Below are 23,152 nucleotides of genomic sequence, written 5' to 3' on the forward strand. Positions count from 1 at the left end.
CTCCACCACACTCCCTCCAGGGCAGGGAGAGAGTTCCACTGGTGAACAACTCTCTCTCCCAGTCAGGAAGTTGTTCCTCATGCTCAAGTGGAATCTCCTTTCCTGTAGTTTGAAAGCATTGTTCTGCGTCCTAGTCTCCAGGGCAGCAAAAAGGAAGCCTTCACATCTGAAGGGGTGATGACATCATTATGTCCCTTATGCAGGAATAGCAGTGCGCCTCTGGAATAGTTAGTGGCAAGCCATACTAGTTTGGATGCGCATGGAAAATTCCAGACCCCTGACGCTTATGCTTCAAACCTTTCTGGCAAAGTATACAGAGCATCATGACCTGGGACTGGTAGTAGGCTACCTCACCTATGATGAGCTCACCCTTAAGAGTCCAACCAATCACCTGGCCATTATGTAATCACCCACTGTCACTATGCAGACTTTTGCAAAAGAGCAACACAGCCTATATAAACTTGGCTTGGAGAACAATAACGAAGCCATCATCATTCACTTTGACACCCTGTCTCCTGCCTGGTCATTATTGCGTCTTTTCCCAACACACATCTTGATCCATGGCCCTCATCCTGTCTCCTCTCAGCCTTCTCTTCTGCAGGCTAAACATGCCCAGCTCTTTCAGCCACTCCTTATAGGACTTGTTCTCCAGCCCCTTGATCCTTTGAGTCGCCCTCTTTCTCTGGATACATAGAAACATAGAATCAAAGAGTTGGAAGAGACCTCATGGGCCATCCAGTCCAACCCCATTCTGCCAAGAAGCAGGAATATTGCATTCAAATCACCCCTGACAGATGGCCATCCAGCCCCTGTTTAAAAGCTTCCAAAGAAGGAGCCTCCACCACACTCCGGGGCAGAGAGTTCCACTGCTGAACGGCTCTCTCAGGAAGTTCTTCCTCATGTTCAGATGGAATCTTCTCTCTTGTAGTTTGAAGCCATTGTTCCATTGCGTCCTAGTCTCCAAGGAAGCAGAAAACAAGCTTGCTCCCTCCTCCCTGTGGTTTTCTCTCACATATTTATACATGGCTATCATATCTCCTCTCAGCTTTCTCTTCAGGCTAAACATGCCCAGCTCCTTAAGCCGCTCCTCATAGGGCTTGTTCTCCAGACCCTTGATCATTTTAGTCGCCCTCCTCTGGACACATTCCAGCTTGTCAATATCTCTCTTCAATTGTGGTACCCAGAATTGGACACAATATTCCAGGTATGGTCTAATCAAGGCAGAATAGAGCATGGGGAGAATGACTTCCCTAGATCTAGACACTATGCTCCTATTGATGCAGGCCAAAATCCCATTGGCTTTTTTTGCCGCCACATCACATTGTTGGCTCATGTTTAACTTGTTGTCCATGAGGACTCCAAGATCTTTTTCACACGTACTGCTCTCGAGCCAGGCATTGTCCCCCATTAATCTTCCAGAGTACCTGATCCTTGGCCAAGGCAGCTTAGGCTTCTGGGAGTTGGACGACTAAAATACCCGAAGGCCTGGAGTCTGGCTTGAAGCATTTCCCAATTATTTTGGATTTCAAGTTTTGGCTGGTGATCAGGGAGTAAAACACCTGTCCAACCAGAATGTGGGAATCGCTGGTCTAAGGTGTCTTTCACACCATACAGATGTAGTGCTATATTTCCACTCTAAACTCCCCTGACTGTGTTGCAAAGAGTCATAGAATCATTGAGTTGGAAGAGACCTCGTGGGCCAAGAAGCAGGAAAATCGCATTCAAAGCACCCCCGAAAGATGGCCATCCAGTCACTGCTTAAAAGCCTCCAAAGAAGGAGCCTCCACCACACTCTGGGGCAGAGAGTGAGTTCCACTGGTGAACAACTCTCTCTCCCAGTCAGGAAGTTGTTCCTCATACTCAAAAGGAATCTCCTTTCCTGTGGTTTGAAAGCATTGTTCTGTGTCCTAGTCTCCAGGGCAGCAGAAAGGAAGCCTGCTCTCTATGATCTTCCCCTCTTGATCCATGGCCCTCATCCTGTCTCCTCTCAGCCTTCTCTTCTTCAGGCTAAACATACCCAGCTCTTGAAGCCACTCCTCATAGAACTTGTTCTCCAGACCCTTGATCCTTTGAGTCACCCTCTTTCTCTGGATACATTCCAGCTTAGAGTCAACAACTCCCTTCTATTGCAGTGGCCAGAAGTGGACACTGTGCTATTCCAGGGAAAGTGGTCTGATCAAGGCAGAATAGAATAGAGCATGGGTAGCAGGACTTCCCTGGATCTAGGCACTAGGCTCCTCTTAAGGAAGGCCAAAATCCCATTGGCTTTTTTAGTTGCCGCATGACATTCCTGGCTCCTGTTCCCCTTCCTCTCCATGAGGATTCCCAAGATCTTTTCCCCACGTCCTGCTGTTGAGCCAGGCATCGCCCCAATTCTTTCTCTTTGCATTTCATTTTCTCTGCCTAAGTGGAGTCTCTTGCATTTGTCCCTGTTGAGCTTCCTTGTGTTAGTTTTGACCAATCTCATCTGTACAGATTGTTTTGAATTCTGCTCCTGTCTTCTGGAGTATTGGCTATTCCTCTCCATTTGGTCCCATCTTCAAACTTGATGATCCTGCTTTCAAACCCTTGATCTATGTCATTCATAAAGATGTTGAACAGGAGTCCTGGGATTTTTAGTTGAGTGGGGCAAGCCCTAGTCCTCCAGGGGTTTTTAACTTCAACCCTAAGAAGTGGAAGCCAATGGTTAGGGATTCTGGGTGCTGAAGTCCAAAATACCTGGAAGACCAAAATTTGGGAAACACTGGACCACAGTGGCTACTGTGTGTGTGTGTGCCGTCGTGCTTGGGGGCTATAACTCTTAGTGAAAGAGGCATGGACGTGACATCTTTCCCCAGGGGATTGCTTCTTGCCCTCCTCTAGGGAAACTGGAACTCTCAAAGACCCAAACACTATAGGTAACTCAAAATAGGTTTTATTGTTCACAAAGAGTTATCTCTTTAAGGCAATAAGCTGGAAGTTTCAAAGGGGCGAAGGAAAACATACATTACAGTTTCTGGTTGTCTTGGGTCCAAGGAGTTTTGCAGCTGAGAAGCTTTTCCAGGTCCCTCTTTTTCAATGGCTGTGAATGCCGGAGCAATCCACAACCCCAGTCCAAATGGCCTATGTTTGAAGACACAAAGTCTTCCTCTGGTGCCAAAAGTCCTGGTTTGAAGACGATTGAGACTTCCCAACGTCGTTCAGGTTGATCTGACCATGAAGCATAAGTCTCAAAAGTAAGAACCTCAGGATTGGTGCTGAGAGGTAACTTAATCAGAGGCTTTTAGAGCCAAGTCTCTTACTCACGTCCATCTGGTAGAAAATCTGATGGTGGAATGAAAAAGGGAAGCACTCCCCTCCTCCAGGAAGAGGTGGAGCCAAACAATTGAGCTGAGAAAGCAATTCAACTGGTGCAAACAACATTGATTGACAGCTATAAATAACCAATCAATCCAGCTATACATAGGCAGGGTAAAAAGGCAGGATTAAGCATGATACAACAGTTTAAATCTTGCAACTAACAATTATACATATAGGTGGTGCCACTCGCACCGTCACAGTGTGTGTGAGATTCAGTATATGTCATGCTCGATCAACTCTGGAATAATAGGTCAGTGTAGATCAGTGGTTCTCAGCCTGTGGGTCCCCAGATGTTTTGGCCTTCGACTCCCAGAAATCCTAACAGCTGGTAAACTGGCTAGGACTTCTGGGAGTTGTAGGCCAAAACACCCAGGGACCCACAGGTTGAGAACCACTGGTGTAGATTCACCTTGGTTCATTTTAAAGGCAGTTAAGAAACAGAGAAAACAGAGGATTAATCAGGTTTGTCCTTGCCAAATCAGGGCAACTGTGGAGCATGCCAATGATTACCTAAAATGCTTGGGATCAAAACTGTTCCCTATTTTGAATTGTTTAGGACTTTGGAATGCTTTCATGTGCAAAATGGAGATGGAACTGAAGTCTACACACAACATTTCTTTGTATTTCATGCAAGGAAGAATGTTTGTGCATATTGAACCATCAGAAAGTAAAGGTGTCACTATCTCAGCCAGCTGTGTACAATTTTGGATTTTGGAATATTTCAGATTTTGGAATAGACAATATTGATTCAGGATAAATCCAGTTAGTGGAAGGAAGTTTCATGTACTATATTCATAATGGACCAGAAGAAAACTGCCTATCTAGTGTGCAGAGGCATACACATGGCTCTGTGATGCATGCAGATTTATTACAACCAGAGAACTTCAGCTTATGACACCTCACCAAGGGAAGATTTAATGTTAAGCCAGGGTTTCTCAGGCAAGGTTTCCTGAAATCCTAAGTTTCTGCAAAAGTATTGTCGAAGGCTTTCATGGCTGGAATCACTGGGTTGTTGTAGGTTTTTTCGGGCTGTATGGCCATGTTCTAGAGGCATTCTCTCCTGACGTTTCACCTGCATCTGTGGCAAGCATCCTCAGAGGTAGTGAGGTCTGTTGGAAACTAGGAAAAAGGGTTTATATATCTGTGGAATGACCAGGGTGAGACAAAGGACTCTTGTCTGCTGCAGCTAGGTGTGAATGTTTTAACTGACCACTTTGATTAGCATACAATGGGCTGACTGTGCCTGGAGCAAACTTTTGTTGAGAGGTAACCTTTCTGCAAAAGGTTTGTAAGTGTTTGGGGAGAGATTGTGATTGGGAAAAAGGAGCTCATGATGTACCACGCAATTTCCCATCCCCAATGCAAGTACATATCTGTGGAGGATATATTCCTGGACATTGTGTGGGTATGCAAAACTGTTGAAAAATAGTGAACCCTATTGAAATGAAGGGCTTTTGGCACCCAAATTCCATCGAGTTGTATTGAGAGACCTGACAACTATTTAGAGAGGATACTTTTTTCAGATGTGGATAAATGAAACTGTTGATTATGGTCCTGCAAATACACGAGTCCTTTAGTTACAAAAGCCATGCCAAACTCCACTTCTGTTTTGCTGGCATCTTGCCATGTTATTCTATGGCTTCAGTGATCTTGCGCAAACATGTTTTTCTCCAAGCCCGGCACCTGCGCTCGGAGCCATCCTTAGCTGAGAAGTCCGCAGAGGCTGACGAGTCTCTATAATTATCCCAATTATGGCAATTTATTGCTCTTCCTCGTAAATCTCAAAAGGGATTTCCTCAAAGCTTGCCTTTGAATCTGATCATGAAAACAATACTCCAAGAGCAGCGTAAAGTAAATATTTTCAATGAAGCTTGAAGAGTCTGGTAAAAAAATTGGACAAATTCAACAGAGAGACCCCTCTGTGCCATTGTTGTTATTCCCAAACTCTGGACCTCCAGGCATTTTGGACTTCTATTCCCAACATTTCTGACCGTCGACCAAACTAGGTGAAGCCACTGGAAGTTGAAGTCCAAAACACTTGGAGAACTAGAGTTTGGGAATCAATGACTAGACCAGTGGTTCTCAACCTTCCTAAGGCCGTGACCCCGTAATACAGTTCCTCATGTTGTGGTGACCCCCAATCATAAAAATTATTGTTGTTGCTACTTCAGAACTACTATTATGAATTGTAATGTAAATATCTGATATGCAGGATGTATTCTCATTCACTGGACCAAATTTGGCACAAATACTCAATATGCCTAGATTTGAATACCGGTGGGGTTGGGAAGGGATTGATTTTGATATTTGGGAGTTATAGTTGCTGGGATTTATAGTTTGCCTACAATCAAAGAGCATTCTGAGCTCCATCAACAATGGAATTGAACCAATCTTGGCACACAGACCTCCAATGACCAACAGAAATATATTGGAAGGGTTTGGTGGGCACTGACCTTATGTTTGGGAGTTGTAGTTCACGTACACCCAGAGAGTACTGTGGACTCAAACAATGATAGATCTGGGCCAAACGTGGCACGAATACTCAATATGCCCAAATGTGAACACTAGTGGAGTTTGGGGAAAATAGGCCTTGACATTTGAGAGTTGTAGTTGCTGGGATCTCCGTTTATGAACCCGCACACTCCCTTCATTCATCCGGAGAGGCCCTGCTCATGATTCCACCTGCGTCGCAGGCGCGTTTGGTGGGGACGAGGGACAGGGCCTTCTCTGTGGTAGCACCCCGACTCTGGAACATCCTCCCCAAGGACATTAGACAGGCTCCTACGTTGGCAGTCTTTAGGAAGAACTTGAAGATTTGGCTATTCCGGTGTGCCTTTCCAGAATAGGAAACTCCAGCAACACGTCCCAGAAGCACTTTACTAGAGACCTAAGATTGTCAGCACGTTGCACCTACCCAAAAATCCTTATATTTCAACTGTCACACTCAGCACTTTTAATCTGTACCCATTTACACTTGGCCCGGCCTTAGTTTTATTGTGTTATGGTGTATAGTTTTTACTGTTTACTGTTATTGCTTTAATTGTTTTGATTTGCTTTATGGTCTATGTGTATTGTTGTATTGTTGTTTTATTGAGGCCTTGGCCTTGTAAGCCGCATCGAGTCCTTCGGGAGATGTTAGCGGGGTACAAATAAAGATAATAATAATAATAATAATAATAATAATAATAACAACAACAACAACAGTTCACCTACAATCAAAGAGCATTCTGAACTCCACCAATGACAGAATTGGGCCAAACTTTCCCCCACATAACCCCCATGACCAATAGAAAATACTGTGGTTTTTGATGGTCTTTGGGGACCCCTCTGACACCCTCTCGTGACCCCCCCAGGGTCCCAACCCCCAGGTTGAGAAACACTGGACTAGACCCTGGACTAAGATTTTGGTTGTGGGAAGATAACTAGAATGGTGTGGTGTCATTTTGCTTTGGCTGGACTGTTCTTGGTTTCCTAGGCAAGAATTAAGTTCCTCGGCAGAGATTCAGTGTGATACAGTGCTTTGAGTGATGGAACAAGCCTCCAGGAGATCAGGGTTCGAATCCTTGCACAGCCATGGAAACCTACTGTTTGATCTCGGCCAAGTCCCACACTCTCAGCCTCAGAGTAAGTCAAGGACAAAGTCTCTCTGCACAATTCCAACCAAGAAAGGAGAGTGTCACTATAAGTCAGAAGCAACGTGAAATCATAGAACAGTGCTTCTCAACCTTGGGTCCTCAGATGTTTTTGGCCTACAACTCCCAGAAATCCCAGCCAGTTTACCAGATGTTAGGATTTCTGGGGATTGTAGGCCAAAAACATCTGGGGACCCCAGGTGGAGAACCACTGTCATAGAACAATGAAATGTGTAGTTTGAGGCTCTATTGTTGTGTGAAAATTTCATGTGATACCATAGTCATCCCAGTCTTTCCCTTTAACCATAATGATTTGTCTTGACTTATGTCTGGTTCAAGCCTTTATTATGTGGTATCTTGAATTCATACTGGAATAAAGTTGTTTATGAAATAAATAAATACATTCCCATCCCTAATTCAAGAGACTTGCACGGTTTTGATCATGACATGTTCCTTTGTGTTCAAGTGAGGTCTTAACACAATAATGTAGCACTTGGGAATCAGGATACAGCCAAGCAGGCCAACACTGGAGGCCAAGATGGAGAAGATCTGCACAGCTACCATGTATTTCCCTTTAGTGCTTATGTAGGTGGGCACAAAGGAGACCCAAACGCTGCAGAAGACAAGCATGCTGAAGGTAATCCACTTGGCTTCGTTGAAGGACCCAGGCAGCTTTCTCGCTAGGAAGGCCAATGTGAAACAGATTGCAGCCAGGAAGCCCATATACCCAAGGGCAGCATAGAACATGAATACAGACCCTTCATTGCATTTCAGGGTGATCTCACCAAAGTGGGAGTGCACGTCAGAGTCAGGGAATGGGGGAAAGAGGCCCAACCAAATAGTGCAAATGCCAGCTTGAATACTAGAACATGCAATGACAAGGGAGTTGGCCAAACTCTTCCGGAGCCATCTCTTCATCCTGTTCCCTGGCTTTGTTGCCATGAAGGCTAGCACCACAGTAATTGTTTTAACCAAAACAGAAGAGACGGCAACTGAGAAGATGAGACTGAAGGCCATTTGCTGGAGAAGGCAGGTTATCTTCTTTGGCTGTCCAATAAATAAGAAGGAGGACAAGAAAGAGAACAGGAGGGAGATGAGGAGAATGTATGAAAGGTCCCGGTTGTTTGCTTTGACTAATGGAGTGTCCATGTATCTAATGAAAATACCTAATACAAAAGCTGTGATGATGGATAAGGAAACAGCAAATGAAGCCAGGGTGATCCCTAGAGGTTCTTCATAGGACAGAAAGGTTATACTTTTGGCGGCACATTGATCTCGGTCCTTGTTTGGATGCTCGTCTTCTGGACATGTCGTGCAATGGTCTGCATCTGGGGAAGGGAAGGAGGAAGAAAAGAAATAACATGGTGAAATGGCATGGAGAAGGTTTGAGGAAAAGAGACAAAAGAGAGTTCCTGAGATCTGTAAAAGCATGGTTTATTCTCGGTTGACGCCAACCGGATATGGACCTTGCTGGTATTCTGAAAAACAGGGTTCTGAACAAAAGAATTGCCTTGCTTTATATACCCTTTAAAACAATATGCATGCATCATACAAGCATCACAATGTGTGTCACTTTTACATTGACTTCAATAGGATATTTTAACTTCAACACCTTCAATCTTCCATTAAGCACCTTTATCTAAAGAGCTGCTCATTTAGGGTACCATCCTGTAACCCATAGTGCCAAAATGTCTGCTGAAAGCAAGAACTTCCATACATCTTAAGATAAGTCCCTTCTAAAGAAGCCTTTTGATAGCAAGGCTCATTAATCTTACAATAAGCCCAGCTTGGTACGGGTCATGATATTTGCCAGATGCTTTTAGACATTCCTTTCCTGGACCCTGGCCTCTTTGTGGCATCTTAATTTGTAGCTTTTAAGAAGAGAATATTTTCCCAAGTGAAGTGAAGTTCATGCATACACACACACACACACATATATACTCTATATTTTCCAATATGTGTATGTTGAGATTAACTTCACAATTCAGCAGCAGATCAGTTGCACAACTTTAGCGCTTTCCAGTAGCTTCTTCCTGCGCAGTATTTTCAGTCAACTGCTCCCACAGCCTGCATTCACTCTGGAACCTTTTACAGACACTTGAGCACATGCCCGGCCATTGCCAGTTTTACCATTGTCTTTCCCCCAGTCTAGATGACATTACAAACTTACCACAGCATACAGTTATATCTTGTCTTAGCAGACAGGTTCTTTTAATCAATTACATAGAGCCTTCGACGAACAGCATCACAGCACAAGGAGAGAAAATACACTGTACATGACTTCCTTATATACAATTCTATACAATTACACATAGCAATCTCTGATTGGTTCCCAACTCATTGACTTAACTCAAACCCAGGATTGCATCATTCACAATCACCTGGACCAGGCCAGAACACATTCCCCAAATGATTCCCTATATACAGTTAATGCATGACTCAGCATTTCCAATAGAAGCCCATTAGCAGTGCATGACTCAGCTATATTACATTACAATACATTGTAAAACCTGACAGTGTATTATATATTTTCATCATGCCTTCATCAGTGGCATCCAATTCCAGGAAAGCTTTCTGAGGGAAAGATGGTTAAAGTGAAAAGAGATCAGAGAACCGCAATGTGTAATGCAGAGGGGGAGCAGCTACTATGGCACCTTTCTCCAAAACAAATAAAATTCCTGTATGATCTCCCATCCCTCCCATTTCCCAAGGGATAGATTTCCCTCTGAGGACACCAACCTTCCTGGGAAGAGATGGTTCCTTCTGGACAAGGAACACAAGCATAGCAACAAGAAGGCTTTCCGTCCTGGCTTTTCTTGGCATTGCCGGGGTGACAACTCTCAGTGCACCTGGAGAGAGGCACAGTCTAGGAGGTAAAAGCAAAGGGTCCAAAGTTATAGGGAGTTTGAGAAAGTGAGAAATGGACACAAGAATCCTGTCATGGCTTTACTGCAGGCATAGGTGGACTTGCAGGAACTAGTATTGAACAGTTGAGTAGTTCTACAGCCAAGTCATCACTCAGGGCCCATCCAGACAGTACCTTTATCTCAGGAGCTTCCACAGCTTCCAATTAGCTTCCGAGCACAATTCAAAGTGCTGTTTTAACCTATAAAACCCTATACGGTTCTGGCCCAGTTTACCTGTCCGAACATATTCTCCCCTATGAACCATCAAGAGTATTAAGATCGTCTGGAGAGGCCCTGCTCTTGGTCCCGCCACCTTCGCAGGTGCGTCTGGTGGGAACAAGAGACAGGGCCTTTTCTGTGGTGGCTCCTTGGCTATGGAATTCCCTCCCGAATGAAATTAGATCTGCCCCCTCCCTCCTGACCTTTAGGAAGCTAGTGAAAACTTGGCTGTGGAACGAAGCTTTTGCAGAATGATGTCTGAGACCAGCAATTGACCAAAGTTACTGACCACAATATATGGACTGAATATACGGACTGAGTTGACATGATTTTATCTTGGTGAATGGCTGTTATGTAATTTATCTTATATGCATTGGTTAATTTTAATGCTGATGTATGATATTTTAGATGTTAGTGTTAGCATTGAATTTTTGCTGTCAGCCGGTCTGAGTCCCTCTGCGGAGGTAGAGAAGATTGGGATATAAAAGATATAAACAGAAGGGTGGCCAGACACCGTTCCCTGTAAATGCAAAAGGCAAAAAAGTGAGATTTATAGGTGCAGGAATATCAAGATTTTGAGCTGAATACGTCGATCTTTTCATGTCTATATGTCCCTGCATTTGGAAATCCTGAGATTTTTTTATCTGAGTTTGATCCTGGGTTTTAGATGTTTGTACCTGATTGGTTGGTTCCTAAAAAGGTGGTGACACTTGGGTTGTTGTTGTTCATTCGTTCAGTCGTCTCCAACTCTTCGTGACCTCATGGACCAGCCTACGCCAGAGCTCCCTGTCGGCCGTTACCACCCCCAGCTCCCTCAAGGTCAGTCCAGTCACTTCAGACACTTGGGTAGAAGGCTAAAATTTTGTTTGTGTGCCAGAAACTTCATGAAATATGTGGAGGGCACAGTTTCTTTGGCCAGGACAAAGAATTTAACTTTTGCAGTGATTTGCATATCTGAATCTCCCCATATCCACATCTTGAGGGTTTTTTTTTTAAAAAAAAACTGCCAAAATTTCTGGCGGAAGTCCCACAGTGGCCATCTTGGTGGCCTCTAAATCTCACAACAATGCATCAAGTCTGGACAACGGAGGCAGAAATCCCAGGACCAAGAGGTCTCTTTGTGGACCTCTTCTGAAGTCCTGGGATTTTTTGCCCCTGTTTAAAACCCGTGATTTAGTGCTGTCTGGAAGCGCCCTCAGCAAACCCTCATCCATGCTATCCATGACTTCCATTGAGGTAGCTTTTCCCCCTGAAATCACAAGTCTGCAGTTTGGGGGTCCTCCTGGATGCGCAGGTGTCGGCGGTGGCCAGGAGGGCTTTTGCGCAATTAAAACTTGTGTGCCAACTGAGACCTTACCTCGTGAAGTCTGACTTGACCATGGTGGTCCATGCCTTAGTTACCTCTAGACTGGACTACTGTAATGCACTCTACATGGGGCTACCCTTTAAGACGGTCCAGAAACTACAACTAGTCCAATGTTGGGCAGCCAGATTAATAACTGGCGCAATTTACAGGGAGTGGTCAACCCCTCTGTTTAAGGAGCTCCACTGGCTGCCATTTATTTTCCGGTCCCAATTCAAAGTGCAGGTTATCACCTATAAAGCCCTAAATGGTTTGGGACCTGCCTACCTTCGTGACCATATCTCCCTCCATGAACCAACTCGGGCGCTCCGTTCTTCTGGAGAGGCCCTTCTTTCACCCCTACCAATTTCACAATTTCCAGGCTCAGCAATGAGTCCAGGATCACTCCCAAACTGCGAACCTGCGTCTTCAGGGGGAGTGTAACCCCGTCTAACACATGCTGTAACCCTATCCCCTGTTCAGCCTTTTGACTGACCAGGAGGGCCTCTGTCTTGCCTCTATAAGAGTGCCTCTATAAGGCCTGTCTGGAGGGACCCTTAGAAGTTCTACAAGACCCCTTTGCATGGTACTGCAGATCTGGTACCATCTGTATTAATTCAACAATTCCTTAGAGTTCAACAACTGTTCCAGAGATAATACATAACTGCACTTACCTTGTTGAATTTCAAGGGCCACACAATGGCCTGTGAGTTAATGGCAAATTTTACATTAGAGCCTGTTTGGGCCTCTACGCTCCCAACATTCACACTTCTTTTAGACTTATTGGGAAACAGCACCCAGTTCACAATATCAAAGCCTGCAGCAATCTTCCCATTCTCGTGTCCAGCTACAGAACTATTAGAAAGATGTATTTCTCTTAAGAAATAATGAAGCTAGAAGGAGGGAAAATGCACCAGTTAGAAGAAAACAACCTCAGTTGAGAGGAAAGATCACTTTATTTATCTTCTGCTTTATCTCCCCAGAAGGACTCAGAGCAGATTACAGTACAGATGTAGGCATATGCAATCCATGGTTCTAAATGGTTCTAAAGTACTTACAAAACTAAAGTTCTGGTTGTGAAAACTAGGGGGCGCTGGTGGTTTGCTTCTACAGTGTTGCTAAAGTTCTAGTGGTGAAAATTTCAGAACTCTAACAAAAATTTCAAAATTTCATTATTATTTCATTATTGGCGATTTTTATGACAGAATCTATTCGGAACTGCCATTTATAATGAAATTTTGAAAGTTATGTTAGCATTCTGAAAGTTTCGCCACCAGAACTTTAGCAACACCGTAGAAGCAAAGCACTACCCCCCCCCCCCCTAGTTTTCACCACCAGAACTTTAGTTTTGTAAGTACTTTAGAACCATTTAGAACCATGGATTGCACATGCCTAATAGGCAAACATTATGTGCCTTTTCCACAAAGAATGGCATACATTACACAGATAAGGTAAAGGCTTTCCCTTTTTTCCATCTCTGGCACCTGGAGGCAATGCTCAATTCAGACCATGGGGAGGTGCTCTTGTTCCATTTTCCATACTGAGGAGCCTGCTGTCCATATATATCTCTGATCTTTTGGCCAGCATGTCTGCATGGGGAGTCCTTTTACCTTCCCGCTGAGGCGGTACCTAGGCACATTGTGTGCTTTCAAATTGCTATGTTGTCAGAAAGCTAGGACTGACAGTTGGGAGCTCACTCTGACTCACAACTTCTGTGATGGCACGCCCAAGCCTTTGGGAAAAACTATAGTGTCTGGCTTTACTCGGGGTCTATCTGTATACCTTCTGTTAACATTAAGACCCTTAACAGACAGAGGCACTTTAGGCAAGGTGAAAAGATAACCAAAAGAATCGGATTGTGGCGCAGCTGGTTGGGAGCCAGCTGCATTAAAATCACTACTGACCGAGAGGTTTTAAAGCAGAGGCTGGATGGCCATCTGTTGAGGGTACTTTGAATGTGATTTTTTTCTGCTTCTTGGTGGGGGGTGGGGGGTGGGGTTGGACTGGATGGCCCATGAAGTGTCTTCCAACTCTAGGATTCTATGATTCTAAGATACAAAATTTTGGTTCAATTCCATCGTTGGTAGACTTCAGAATGCTCTTTGATTGTAGGTGAACTATAAATCCCAGCAGCTACAAATCCCAAATGACAAAATCAATCCCCTCCAACCCCATCAGTACTCAAATTTCTGTGTATCTGATATTTGTGCCAAATTTGGTCCAGTGAATGAAAATATCCTTGCATATCAGATATTTCCATGATGATTCATAACAGTCGCAAAATTACATTTATGAAGTAGCAACGACCGGGTTGTGGTGTAGCTGGTTGGGCGTCAGCTGCATTAAAATCACTACTGGCCAAAAGTCAGCCCGGGTCAGAGTAAGCTCCCAACCATTTGTCTAGGCTTACAGAGAAGTAAACAAACTGAATCAGAATTCACATGTATGTGAGTTACCTGGCCGAATAACTATGATTGTGGATAACGCACTGGGACTGTAGCGCAGCTGGCTGGGAGTCAGTTGCATTCGCTCCCGACCATTTGTCTAGCTTGCTGTTGACTTTTGCAGCCCAAAAGACAGTTGCAGCTGTCAAATAGGAAATTTAGATACCAGTTATGCAGGGAGGCTAATTTAACCAATTTACGACGCCATAAAACTCTCCAGCAGCGTGCAAAAGAATGAGGAAGTACTCCATCAGTGTCACAAGTGGATGATGAAGTGACCACTCACTCGGTGGCCAGAATTCGAAGCATACCGTCATGGAGCTGTAAAGTTAAATAGCCTCTGTGTGTCTGTCTATATATGTTGTGTGTCCATGGCATTGAATGTTTGCCATGTATGTGTGCTTTGTGATCTGCCCTGAGTCACCTGTGGAGTGAGAAGGGTGGAATATAAATACTTAAATAAATAAATAAATAAAATGAAAATAATGTTATGGTTTGGGGGTCACTATACCATGAAGAACTGTGTTAAGGGGTCGTGGTATTAGGAAGGTTGAAAAATGTAGAGGGTTGAGCATTGGACTACAGTTATCAAAAAAGGATATGAATCCCCACTTGTTTATAGAAATTCACTGACTATGTGACGTTGGGAAAGTCACACTTTCCGAGCCTCTCAGATGGAGCCAAAGACAAATTTCCTATGAAGAAACCTTACCAAGAAAATCCTATGACATGTTCAAATTAGTGTCATCATAAGTAGGGAATGAGTATAAGGTACACAACAACTATGAGGTCCAAGGAATATGCACAAGAAGTGGAAAAAGGGAGAAATCACCAAAGAAGAATTCAAACAAATGAAGTTCAACAGTGGAACTCTCTGTGGTGGAGGCTCCTTCTTTGGAAGCTTTTAAACAGAGGCTGGATGGCCATCAGTCAGGGGTGATTTGAATGCAATATTCTTGCTTCTTGGCAGAATGGGGTTGGACTGGATGGCCCATGAGGTCTCTTCCAACTCATTGATTCTATGATTTTATGACTCCAGCGTTGGACAATAGTACAAATAGAAACTACCTGCCATGGGTGGATCCTTTGATCCTCCAACCGATGTCTTCCAACCACTGCTGATATCCACTTGGATCTGGAGGAATAGGCAGCTTTAAGAGCCAGGGCCACCTCTTGGACACTGTGGTAAGTACTGTAGCTGTCTTGGGACAGGGTTCCCTCAACCTCCTCCTGATCCAGTACCTCCAGTTTCTCTTTCTCTGTACATTTTGTCCAGCCTTTCAAGGAAAACACATGCTTTGAATAGGAACAATGAAAAGCATTCATCCAAAAGTGTTCTGTGATGGAGGAAAAGGGGTCGCAATCATCAGCATTGCCCCCTTTTCTCGACTTCACGGAGAAGGACAACGAACCATGGATGTACAAGAATAAGTCAGGATCATAAGACAAGTTCAAGTTGATGTCTTGAAAAGCGGTTGTAATCCAGACTTTGCTGCCAATTCCGTGCGTAATGGTGAGAGGACAGAATATTTCTTGAGAGTCCCCATAGCAAACAAATATATTGACCTGCCCCCACTTGGCAACCAATTCATTCTGTTCGGCCAGCAATTTGTACACCCTTTCCAAGGATGTTGGCTCTGACAATCTTTTCGAGAAAGCAACACAAATCCCTCTTTCGACCATCAGAGGCGTCAAAGCTCTTATGAACCTTTCTCCATTGTCATTCTCTGGAGCTAAGAGAGCGATCCACGTCCAACCAAAATGCAGCAGCAGTTGGATAATCCCTGAGAGCTGGGTTTCTTCTTTTGGGATCATCCGGTAGACATACGGGAACTGGACTTTGTCATCAAGAACATGAGCTGCAAAGCCATAACTTATCTAATAAGGAGAGGAGGAGGAGATTAATGGGCTGCTTTGTATTTCTGGATAAAGGCCAACTATTTACTCATCTCAATTTATTTTTGTCCAGCAACATGGCTGCCTATATTGCTCAAGTTCCCAGCTCTCAGGACCTGGTCTGGAACTTCAGTGTCTGAACCTGAGAACCAGTATCTAAAATGGAGTTTGATGAAGCCATATACCAGTGTTTCTCAACCTTCCTAATGCCGCAACACCTTACTACAGTTCCCCATGTTGTGCTGACTTCCAACTATAACATTATTTTCGCTGCTACTTCATAACTGTAATTTTGCTACTGTTATGAATCACAATGTAAATATCTGATATACTGGATGGATTTTCATTCACTGAACCAAATTTGGCACAAATACCTGATATGCCTAAATTTGAACACTGGAAGGATTGGGGGGGGGGGGGGGTAGATTTTTTTCATTTGGGAGTTGTAGTTCCTGGGATTTATAGCTCAGCTACAGTCGAAAAAAGAGCCCCCAGTGGCACAGTGGGTTAAAGAGCTGAGCTGCTGAACTTGCTGACCGAAAGGTTGTCGGTTCAAATCCGGGGAGTAGCATGAGCTCCCACTGTTAGCTCCAGCTTCTGCCAATCTTGCAGTTCAAAAACATGCAAATGTGAGTAGATAAATAGTAAACTGATTTGGTGGATTGTACAACCCAACAATGTAGTTTGGTGGTAATGTTTTGTACACATCCTCAGATCAGACCATCCAGGCCTGTAGTGGGGGGGGGGGGGGGGGGGTTAGGGGTTCATCCCCCCCCCAAATTTTTCAGGTTAAAAAAAACCTGGTTTATTCATGAATTTTAACTGGTTAACCAAATCCCCATGCGAAGTCTATGAGACACAAAAAAAAACAAGAGTCCCTCCAGAACTGCAAGCACTATCTCAAGCAAATATTGACCATTTAGTCACACTGTCATTACTTGCAGCAATAGCTGATGTAGCGAAGCAACCAAGTTGGGGGGGGGGAGGCCAGATTTGGTGGAGGTGGTTGACAGGGACGGAGCTGCAGGCTGCTATTGAAGGCTGCTCTGCCCCCTGCCGTGCTCTTTGCTTCAGCGTGACCCTAACCCCGAAATTTTCAACCCCCCCCCCAAAACATTTTCAACGCTCCCCGAAATTTTCAACCCTCCCTGAAATTTTTTTCTGCCTACGGCCCTGAGACCATCCCAACTTTTACCTGTGGAATTTTGTAAATGCTTGACATGGTTGAAATGTGGATGGAGATGCCAGATTCAGCTCCTTCAAGAACGGCCAGCTGACTATTCCCTATTTGACAGTTATAATTTGGAATATTAGTTCCTCCTCCAGCAACGAGGTCAATCATGGCATCCGAAGTGATTTTCCCATCAAAATAGGTCTCGTAGATGTTGTAACCCAGAGTGATGTTAGGTAAGAATGTGGGATTCTGATTAATCTCCTGAATGGCAAACACAAAGGACAAGATGTGCCAGTATCTTGTTACGCGTATACTGCAAAAACAAATAAAGAAAAAGAAATGTCATTCACAACAGTTATACATGGGTATGAATTTTGTCAGGTACTAGAAATCTTAGACATCTTGCTAGTAGTCATCGTGAAGGTAGAGACTCCAGAATAACTATTCAGGTTCAGCCTAAAATGATAGATAGGGAGGTTCCTCTTAAAAGATTGTCATCTTTGAGCAGAAGTCAGAGGGAGGAGGGAACAAGACTAGGACGCAGAACAATGGCTTCAAACTACAGGAATGGAGATTCCACCTGAACATTAGGAAGAACTTCCTGATTGTGAGAGCTGTTCAGCAGTGGAACTCTCTGCCCCAGAGTGTGGTGGAGGCTCCTTCTTTGGAGGCTTTTAAGTAGAGGCTGGGTGGCCATCTGTCGGGGGTGCTTTGAATGTGGTTTTCCCGCTTCTTGACAGGGGTTGAATTGGATGGCCCATGAGGTCTCTTCCAACTCTCTATAATTCTATGATCTGTTGTTGAAACTGCTGATACCTATTGTTGAAGCTGTCAATATCATCAAAGTCAACAGCCATCCAAGAAAATAATCAAAATTCCAGGGATTTCTTTAAGCATTGCAACTACTATTATGTTATTAGCCACTTCAATAATAGAAAATCAACACCCCCAGCCACCACATTTCAACATGAGTTGCTTCTGTATCTGCAGGCTGGGCACCTGCAGTTGGCTGCAGGAAGGAATGTGCATCTACCTGCACTTCCTCTATGGTCTTCGGTAGGTTTACGAGGGAGTCAGCTTTATTATTTTTAGTAATGTATATTTAGAAGTCTCCGGTCTCCCTGACTTGACATGTTCCTCAGCTACTGACATTTATGATACCCAACCCATCTTACAAGCTTCATAGGGTCTTACTTGTACTTTCCTCATCACCCTTGGGTGAATGTTCTCTCCTCAATACCCCTGCAAGAACAAGGTCTAGACTGGAAACATTCATCTCATAAATACTCTGGAGGAATTTGGGCAATTTACAGTTGTCGTGCCTTTGAAAATTCCACAAGAAAAAGGACTGCCTGAACCTTCACTTGTTTAGTTGCTCTACGGCAGTGGTTCTCAACCTATTGTCTCCAGATGTTTTGGCCTCCAACTCCCAGAAATTTTAACAGCTGGTAAACTGGCTGGGATTTCTGGGAGTTGTAGGCCAAAACACCTGGGGACCCACTGGTTGAGAACCACTGCTCTATGGATTTGGTCCTATGGAACATCTGCATGAGCTTACTGTAGAACATCTACAATAAGAAGAAAGACCCAACCTGCCCACTCTTTTACTCTAGTGTTTTAATGAAAGAAGATAGCTGAAGTAGTAAATGCACTAGGTTTTATCCCCAAATTTAAATGAGTTATCCAAAGTTTGGAACATGTTTTGTAGATAGAGTGTGCCTTTCATAGAATCATATGGTTGGAAGTGATCCCAATGGTCATATAATCCAGCTACCTTCTAGTGCAGGAATCTGCTGCTAGAGTGGCTGTAAGATATGGCCATCTAATCTTTGGGTTGTTGTAGGGTTTTTTTGTCTGTATGGCCATGTTCTAGAAGCATTCTCTCCAGACATTTCACCTGTATCTATGGCAGGCATCCTCAGAGGTTGTGAGGTCTGTTGGAAACTAGGAAAATTGGGTTTATATCTCTGTGGAAATTCCAGGGAGGGAGAAAGAACTCTTGTCTGTTGGAGCTAGGTATGAATGTCTCAATTGGCCACCTTGATTAGCATTTGGTGGCCTGACAGTTTTTAGGTGTGCCTTGTTCCTGCCTGGGGGAATTCTTTGTAGAGAGGTGATTAGCTGATTGTTTCTTTTCTGGAGTTCCCCAGTGTTTGCGTTTGTTCTTTATTTACTGTTATAATTTTAGCATTTTTAATACTGGTAGCCAGATTGTGTTTATTTTCATGGTCTCTTCCTTTCTGCTTGTGAACAATTGTCCACATGCTTGTGGACAATTGAGAAGAAGCAATCAGGTACAGCTAATCATTTCACAACAAAGAATTCCCCCTGTCCGGCCACCAAATGCTAATCAAGGTGGCCAATTGAATCATTCCCACCTAGCTCCAACACACAAGAGTTCTTTCTCCCACCCTGGACTTTCCACAGAGATATAAACCCCATTTTGAAGGATAACAACAACAAAAGTTTAAACCCTAGTTTCCAACAGATCTCACAACCTCTGTGGATTCCTCCCTTAGATGCAGGTGAAACATCAGGAGAGAACAACCTACAATAACCCAGTGATTCTGGCCATGAAAGCCGGCCAATCATCCAATCTTTGTTTAGAAACTTAGATGTAGGGTCAGAAACGGGTAAAAAAATTGAAAAATGAAGAACAAAAGTGTCTTGGAATTTATATACAGAGAGCAAAATTGGAAACAGTTCAATGAGATGAAAATGTCAAAAGTGCCTAAATGAGACAAGGTGGATGCATCAGATTGCCTCCCTTCCCTGATGTTGCATGAAGGTAGGGCAGTGGGAGATTCTTCTCCTTGCTGCCGGAGTCTTTCCCCATTGCTAAATTTTCAACGATGTCTTCAGTAAACATATCCAATTATTTCTTCTCTCTCATTTAGGAGCTTCTGAATGAGGTGAGACTTAAAGGAAGAACATATCACAATTGGAGACTATAGAAGGAGGAAGAAAGGAAGAATACAAATGACCAGGGAAGAATACAAGTGAGTAACCAGTATTTGTATAGAGAAAAGCAGGAGGCATAACACAGCTTTGTTCAATTTCAAACTAAAGCCTGAAGCAGATTGAGCAATGCATGGCCAAGGACAACCATTCTTTGAGCTGTGAAACTGTCAAATCTTACACAATCCTGCCCAACCCAATGCAACCTTAGTGAAGGCTCTAGTTTTCCTTCGAAAGGCACAAAAATCTGATAAATGAAACCACTGCAAGAGCAAAAGAGAACAAATACAATTCACCCTCACAGCCATCATTACTCACGTCTCGAAACTGATGAAAGGGGCCATGGTAAAGTTGTTGAGTTGTGGGTTGTTTGCATATTTGGGAGAGATGATGCCACTAATGAGATGGTCTCCTGGTTTGTAATAATTCAAAGCTTGAGTTTGGTCCCTTGGCAGAGTCAAGAGGCATTTTTCTGCCTGCATCCCACAGGCAGCATGAGGCAGAAGAAGCAACAGCAGAAGTATCAGTAGCATTGTTCTGCATTTCTCTACTTGCAATACCTGAGCATCAGAGCAATCAGGAGCACGAACAACCTGCCTTGTTCTTGCTCCTTTCAAGCTCATAGCCAGCTGTTCAGACCAAGCTTTCAGCGTGTGGGATCTCTGGAAATATCAAAACTATCTAGATATGGTTTTGGAGATGAAAAAGCAGATCTGGCCATCACCATCCAGCCAAAATCCCAAGCTGAGGCATGTGAGATGTTTTATGCACCAGCCTTTTCTGATACATTGCTGGGAAATTTCATCACATGGTCTTTGATTCTGATGCTCAGGTTGTTTGCCTTCAAGACCTGCACAGGAATACTCTCTTGAGAAGAAGAACAAATCACTATGTTCTGATAATTATAAGGTGAAGAACTTTTGTTGTTGTTTTCCTTCAAGTTCTTTCCAGCTTGTGGCAATTCTCAGGGAGTGTGGCTTGACCTATATTCAATAGTTAGTTTCCATGACCAACCAAGGATTTGAACTTCAGTCCTCCTGAGTTTAAGGGCACTGAACTGCCTGCTTAAGCAGAGTCTATGCAGGAACAAGAATTCCAATTCCAGTCAATAAAGCTGGCACTTTGAAGATAGCATAGTACAATAATAATAATATAATATAATAACTTTATTTCACAGAATCACAGAATCACAGAATCAAAGAGTTGGAAGAGACCTCATGGGCCATCCAGTCCAACCCCCTACCAAGAAGCAGGAATATTGCATTCAAATCACCCCGACAAATGGCCATCCAGCCTCTGCTTAAAAGCTTCCAATGAAGGAGCCTCCACCACACTCCGGTTATGTCACACTGGCAACAAAGATCCGCATAGTCAAAGCAATGGTATTCCCCGTAGTAACCTATGGATGTGAGAGCTAGACCATAAGGCTGGATGGCCATCTGTCAGGGGTGATTTGAATGCAATATTCCTGCTTCTTGACAGGGGATTGGACTGGATGGCCCATGAGGTCTCTTCCAACTCTTTGATTCTATGATTCTATGATTCTTTAAGGAAGGCTGAGCGAAGGAAGAGAGATGCTTTTGAACTGTGGTGCTGGAGGAAAGTTCTGAGAGTGCCCTGGATCCAACCAGTCCATACTTCAAGAAATAATGCCTGGCTGCTCATTGGAGGGAAGGAGATGAGAGACAAAGTTGAAGTACTTTGGCCACATCATGAGAAGAAAGGAAAGCTTAGAGAAGACAATGATGCTGGGGAAAATGGAAGGAAAAAGGAAGAGGGGCTGACTAAGGGCATGGTGGATGGATGGTATCCTTGAAGTGACTGGATTGACCTTGAAGGAGCTGGGGGTGGTGACGGCCAACAGGGAGCTCTAGCGTGGACTGGTCCATGAAGTCACGAAGAGTCAGAAATGACTGAACAAATGAACAACAACAACTTTATTTTTATATCCCGCCTCCATCTCCCCAAAGAGACCCATGGCAGCTTACATGGGGCTAAGCCCGGTCTGTTACTATAAGTTCTTGCAGAACCAGGTATATGTGTGTTGAAGAAAAACCTTATTGTGTGCAATTATCACAAGCAGCTGGCAATGTGTCATATGTTCTGCAGTTGATGGTGCTTGGTGATGGAAGGATTAATGTATGTATTAGTTATAAAGGGTTTGTAATCTGTTAAGAGTTCATGGGTGAAAGCAATTAAGGGTGGAGGTATGCAAGAGATAGGTTGCAGCTGGGTGTTTGTGGATATAAGGAATGAAATGATCTTCGGGAGAAAAGTATTGTCATATTTTGGTGGTGGATGCTGCTGATTTTCCCCCCAGGTGCGTTGGATTTTTGGTATCCTGACCTGTCTCCTGAAATCTTGGAGCCCTGGAACCTTGAACCTTTGGACTGGCTTTTGACTACGGTATAGACTCTTGATCCCTGGACTTTGTTTATTCAACTCTTGGCGTTTGACCACTGGACTGGACCCTTTGACTATGGTGTAGCTTTTGCTATCAGTTTTTGTTTATTCTGTGGCTGAGTGCTATCTTTATTTTTATATTTTGGTCTATTTATTTATTTATTTATTTGATGCACTTATTAACCGCCATTCTCAGCCCATAAGGGCGACTCATGGCGGTGTACAGTACACATAACAGACAATTACAAAAGCCAGTTTCAACAACATATAAACTCTACACAATTACAAACTACACTAAAAATCCGCTTCGTCTCTTAGTGGAATCATAGCCAATCTCATATTCCTTGTTCCATTCCAGTTCTCATTGCCGTATTGTTTGTTGTTTAGCACTTAATTGAATGCCCTCTCGAACAGCCACGTCTTAAGGCTTTTTCGAAAGGACAAGAGGGAGGGCGCCTGTCTGATGTATGCAGGGAGAGTGTTCCACAGCCGGGGGGCCACCACCGAGAAGGCCCTCTCCCTCGTCCCCGCCAGCCGTGCCTGGGATGCAGGCGGGATCGAGAAAAGGGCCTCCCCAGACGATCTCAAGGTCCTCGTGGGCTCGTAGGCCAAGATGCGGTCCGAAAGGTATTTTGGGCCGGAACCGTTTAGGGCTTTGTAGGCCAAAACCAGCACCTTGAATTGGGTCCGGTAGCAAATCGGCAGCCAATGGAGCTGGGACAACAGGGGCGTTGTGTGCTCCCTGCCACCCGCTCCAGTTAGTAGCATGGCTGCCGCGCGCTGAACCAGCTGAAGCTTCCGGGCCGTCTTCAAGGGCAGCCCCACGTAGAGAGCGTTGC

At 44.0% G+C, this 23,152-nt stretch overlaps 1 protein-coding gene across 1 annotated transcript; it reads right to left on the bottom strand.

Annotated features, from left to right (window-relative positions):
- Positions 1 to 7,388: 7,388 nt before the first annotated feature.
- On the bottom strand, positions 7,389 to 20,254 carry LOC132765870 (vomeronasal type-2 receptor 26-like). Its single transcript, XM_060760131.2, has 6 exons — positions 20,229 to 20,254; positions 16,974 to 17,265; positions 14,951 to 15,760; positions 12,113 to 12,331; positions 9,711 to 9,837; positions 7,389 to 8,299 (listed from the first exon to the last, which is right to left on the bottom strand). Exons 1-6 carry the CDS (start codon positions 20,252 to 20,254, stop codon positions 7,389 to 7,391), a joined length of 2,385 nt encoding a protein of 794 aa, XP_060616114.2.
- Positions 20,255 to 23,152: the final 2,898 nt, after the last annotated feature.

This window comes from Anolis sagrei, chromosome 2, assembly GCF_037176765.1.
Source record: "Anolis sagrei isolate rAnoSag1 chromosome 2, rAnoSag1.mat, whole genome shotgun sequence".
NCBI classification, from domain to species: Eukaryota; Metazoa; Chordata; class Lepidosauria; order Squamata; family Dactyloidae; genus Anolis; species Anolis sagrei.

Excerpts from the sequence above, each read along its gene's own strand:
- LOC132765870 (XM_060760131.2), bottom strand. The coding sequence starts at position 20,254 with ATGGCCCCTTTCATCAGTTTCGAGAC. Across the intron at positions 12,332-14,950 it reads AAAGGATCCACCCATGGCAG|CTTCATTATTTCTTAAGAGA; the intron begins GTAGTTTCTATT and ends CCCTCCTTCTAG. Across the intron at positions 8,300-9,710 it reads AACCATCTCTTCCCAGGAAG|ATGCAGACCATTGCACGACA; the intron begins GTTGGTGTCCTC and ends TCCCTTCCCCAG.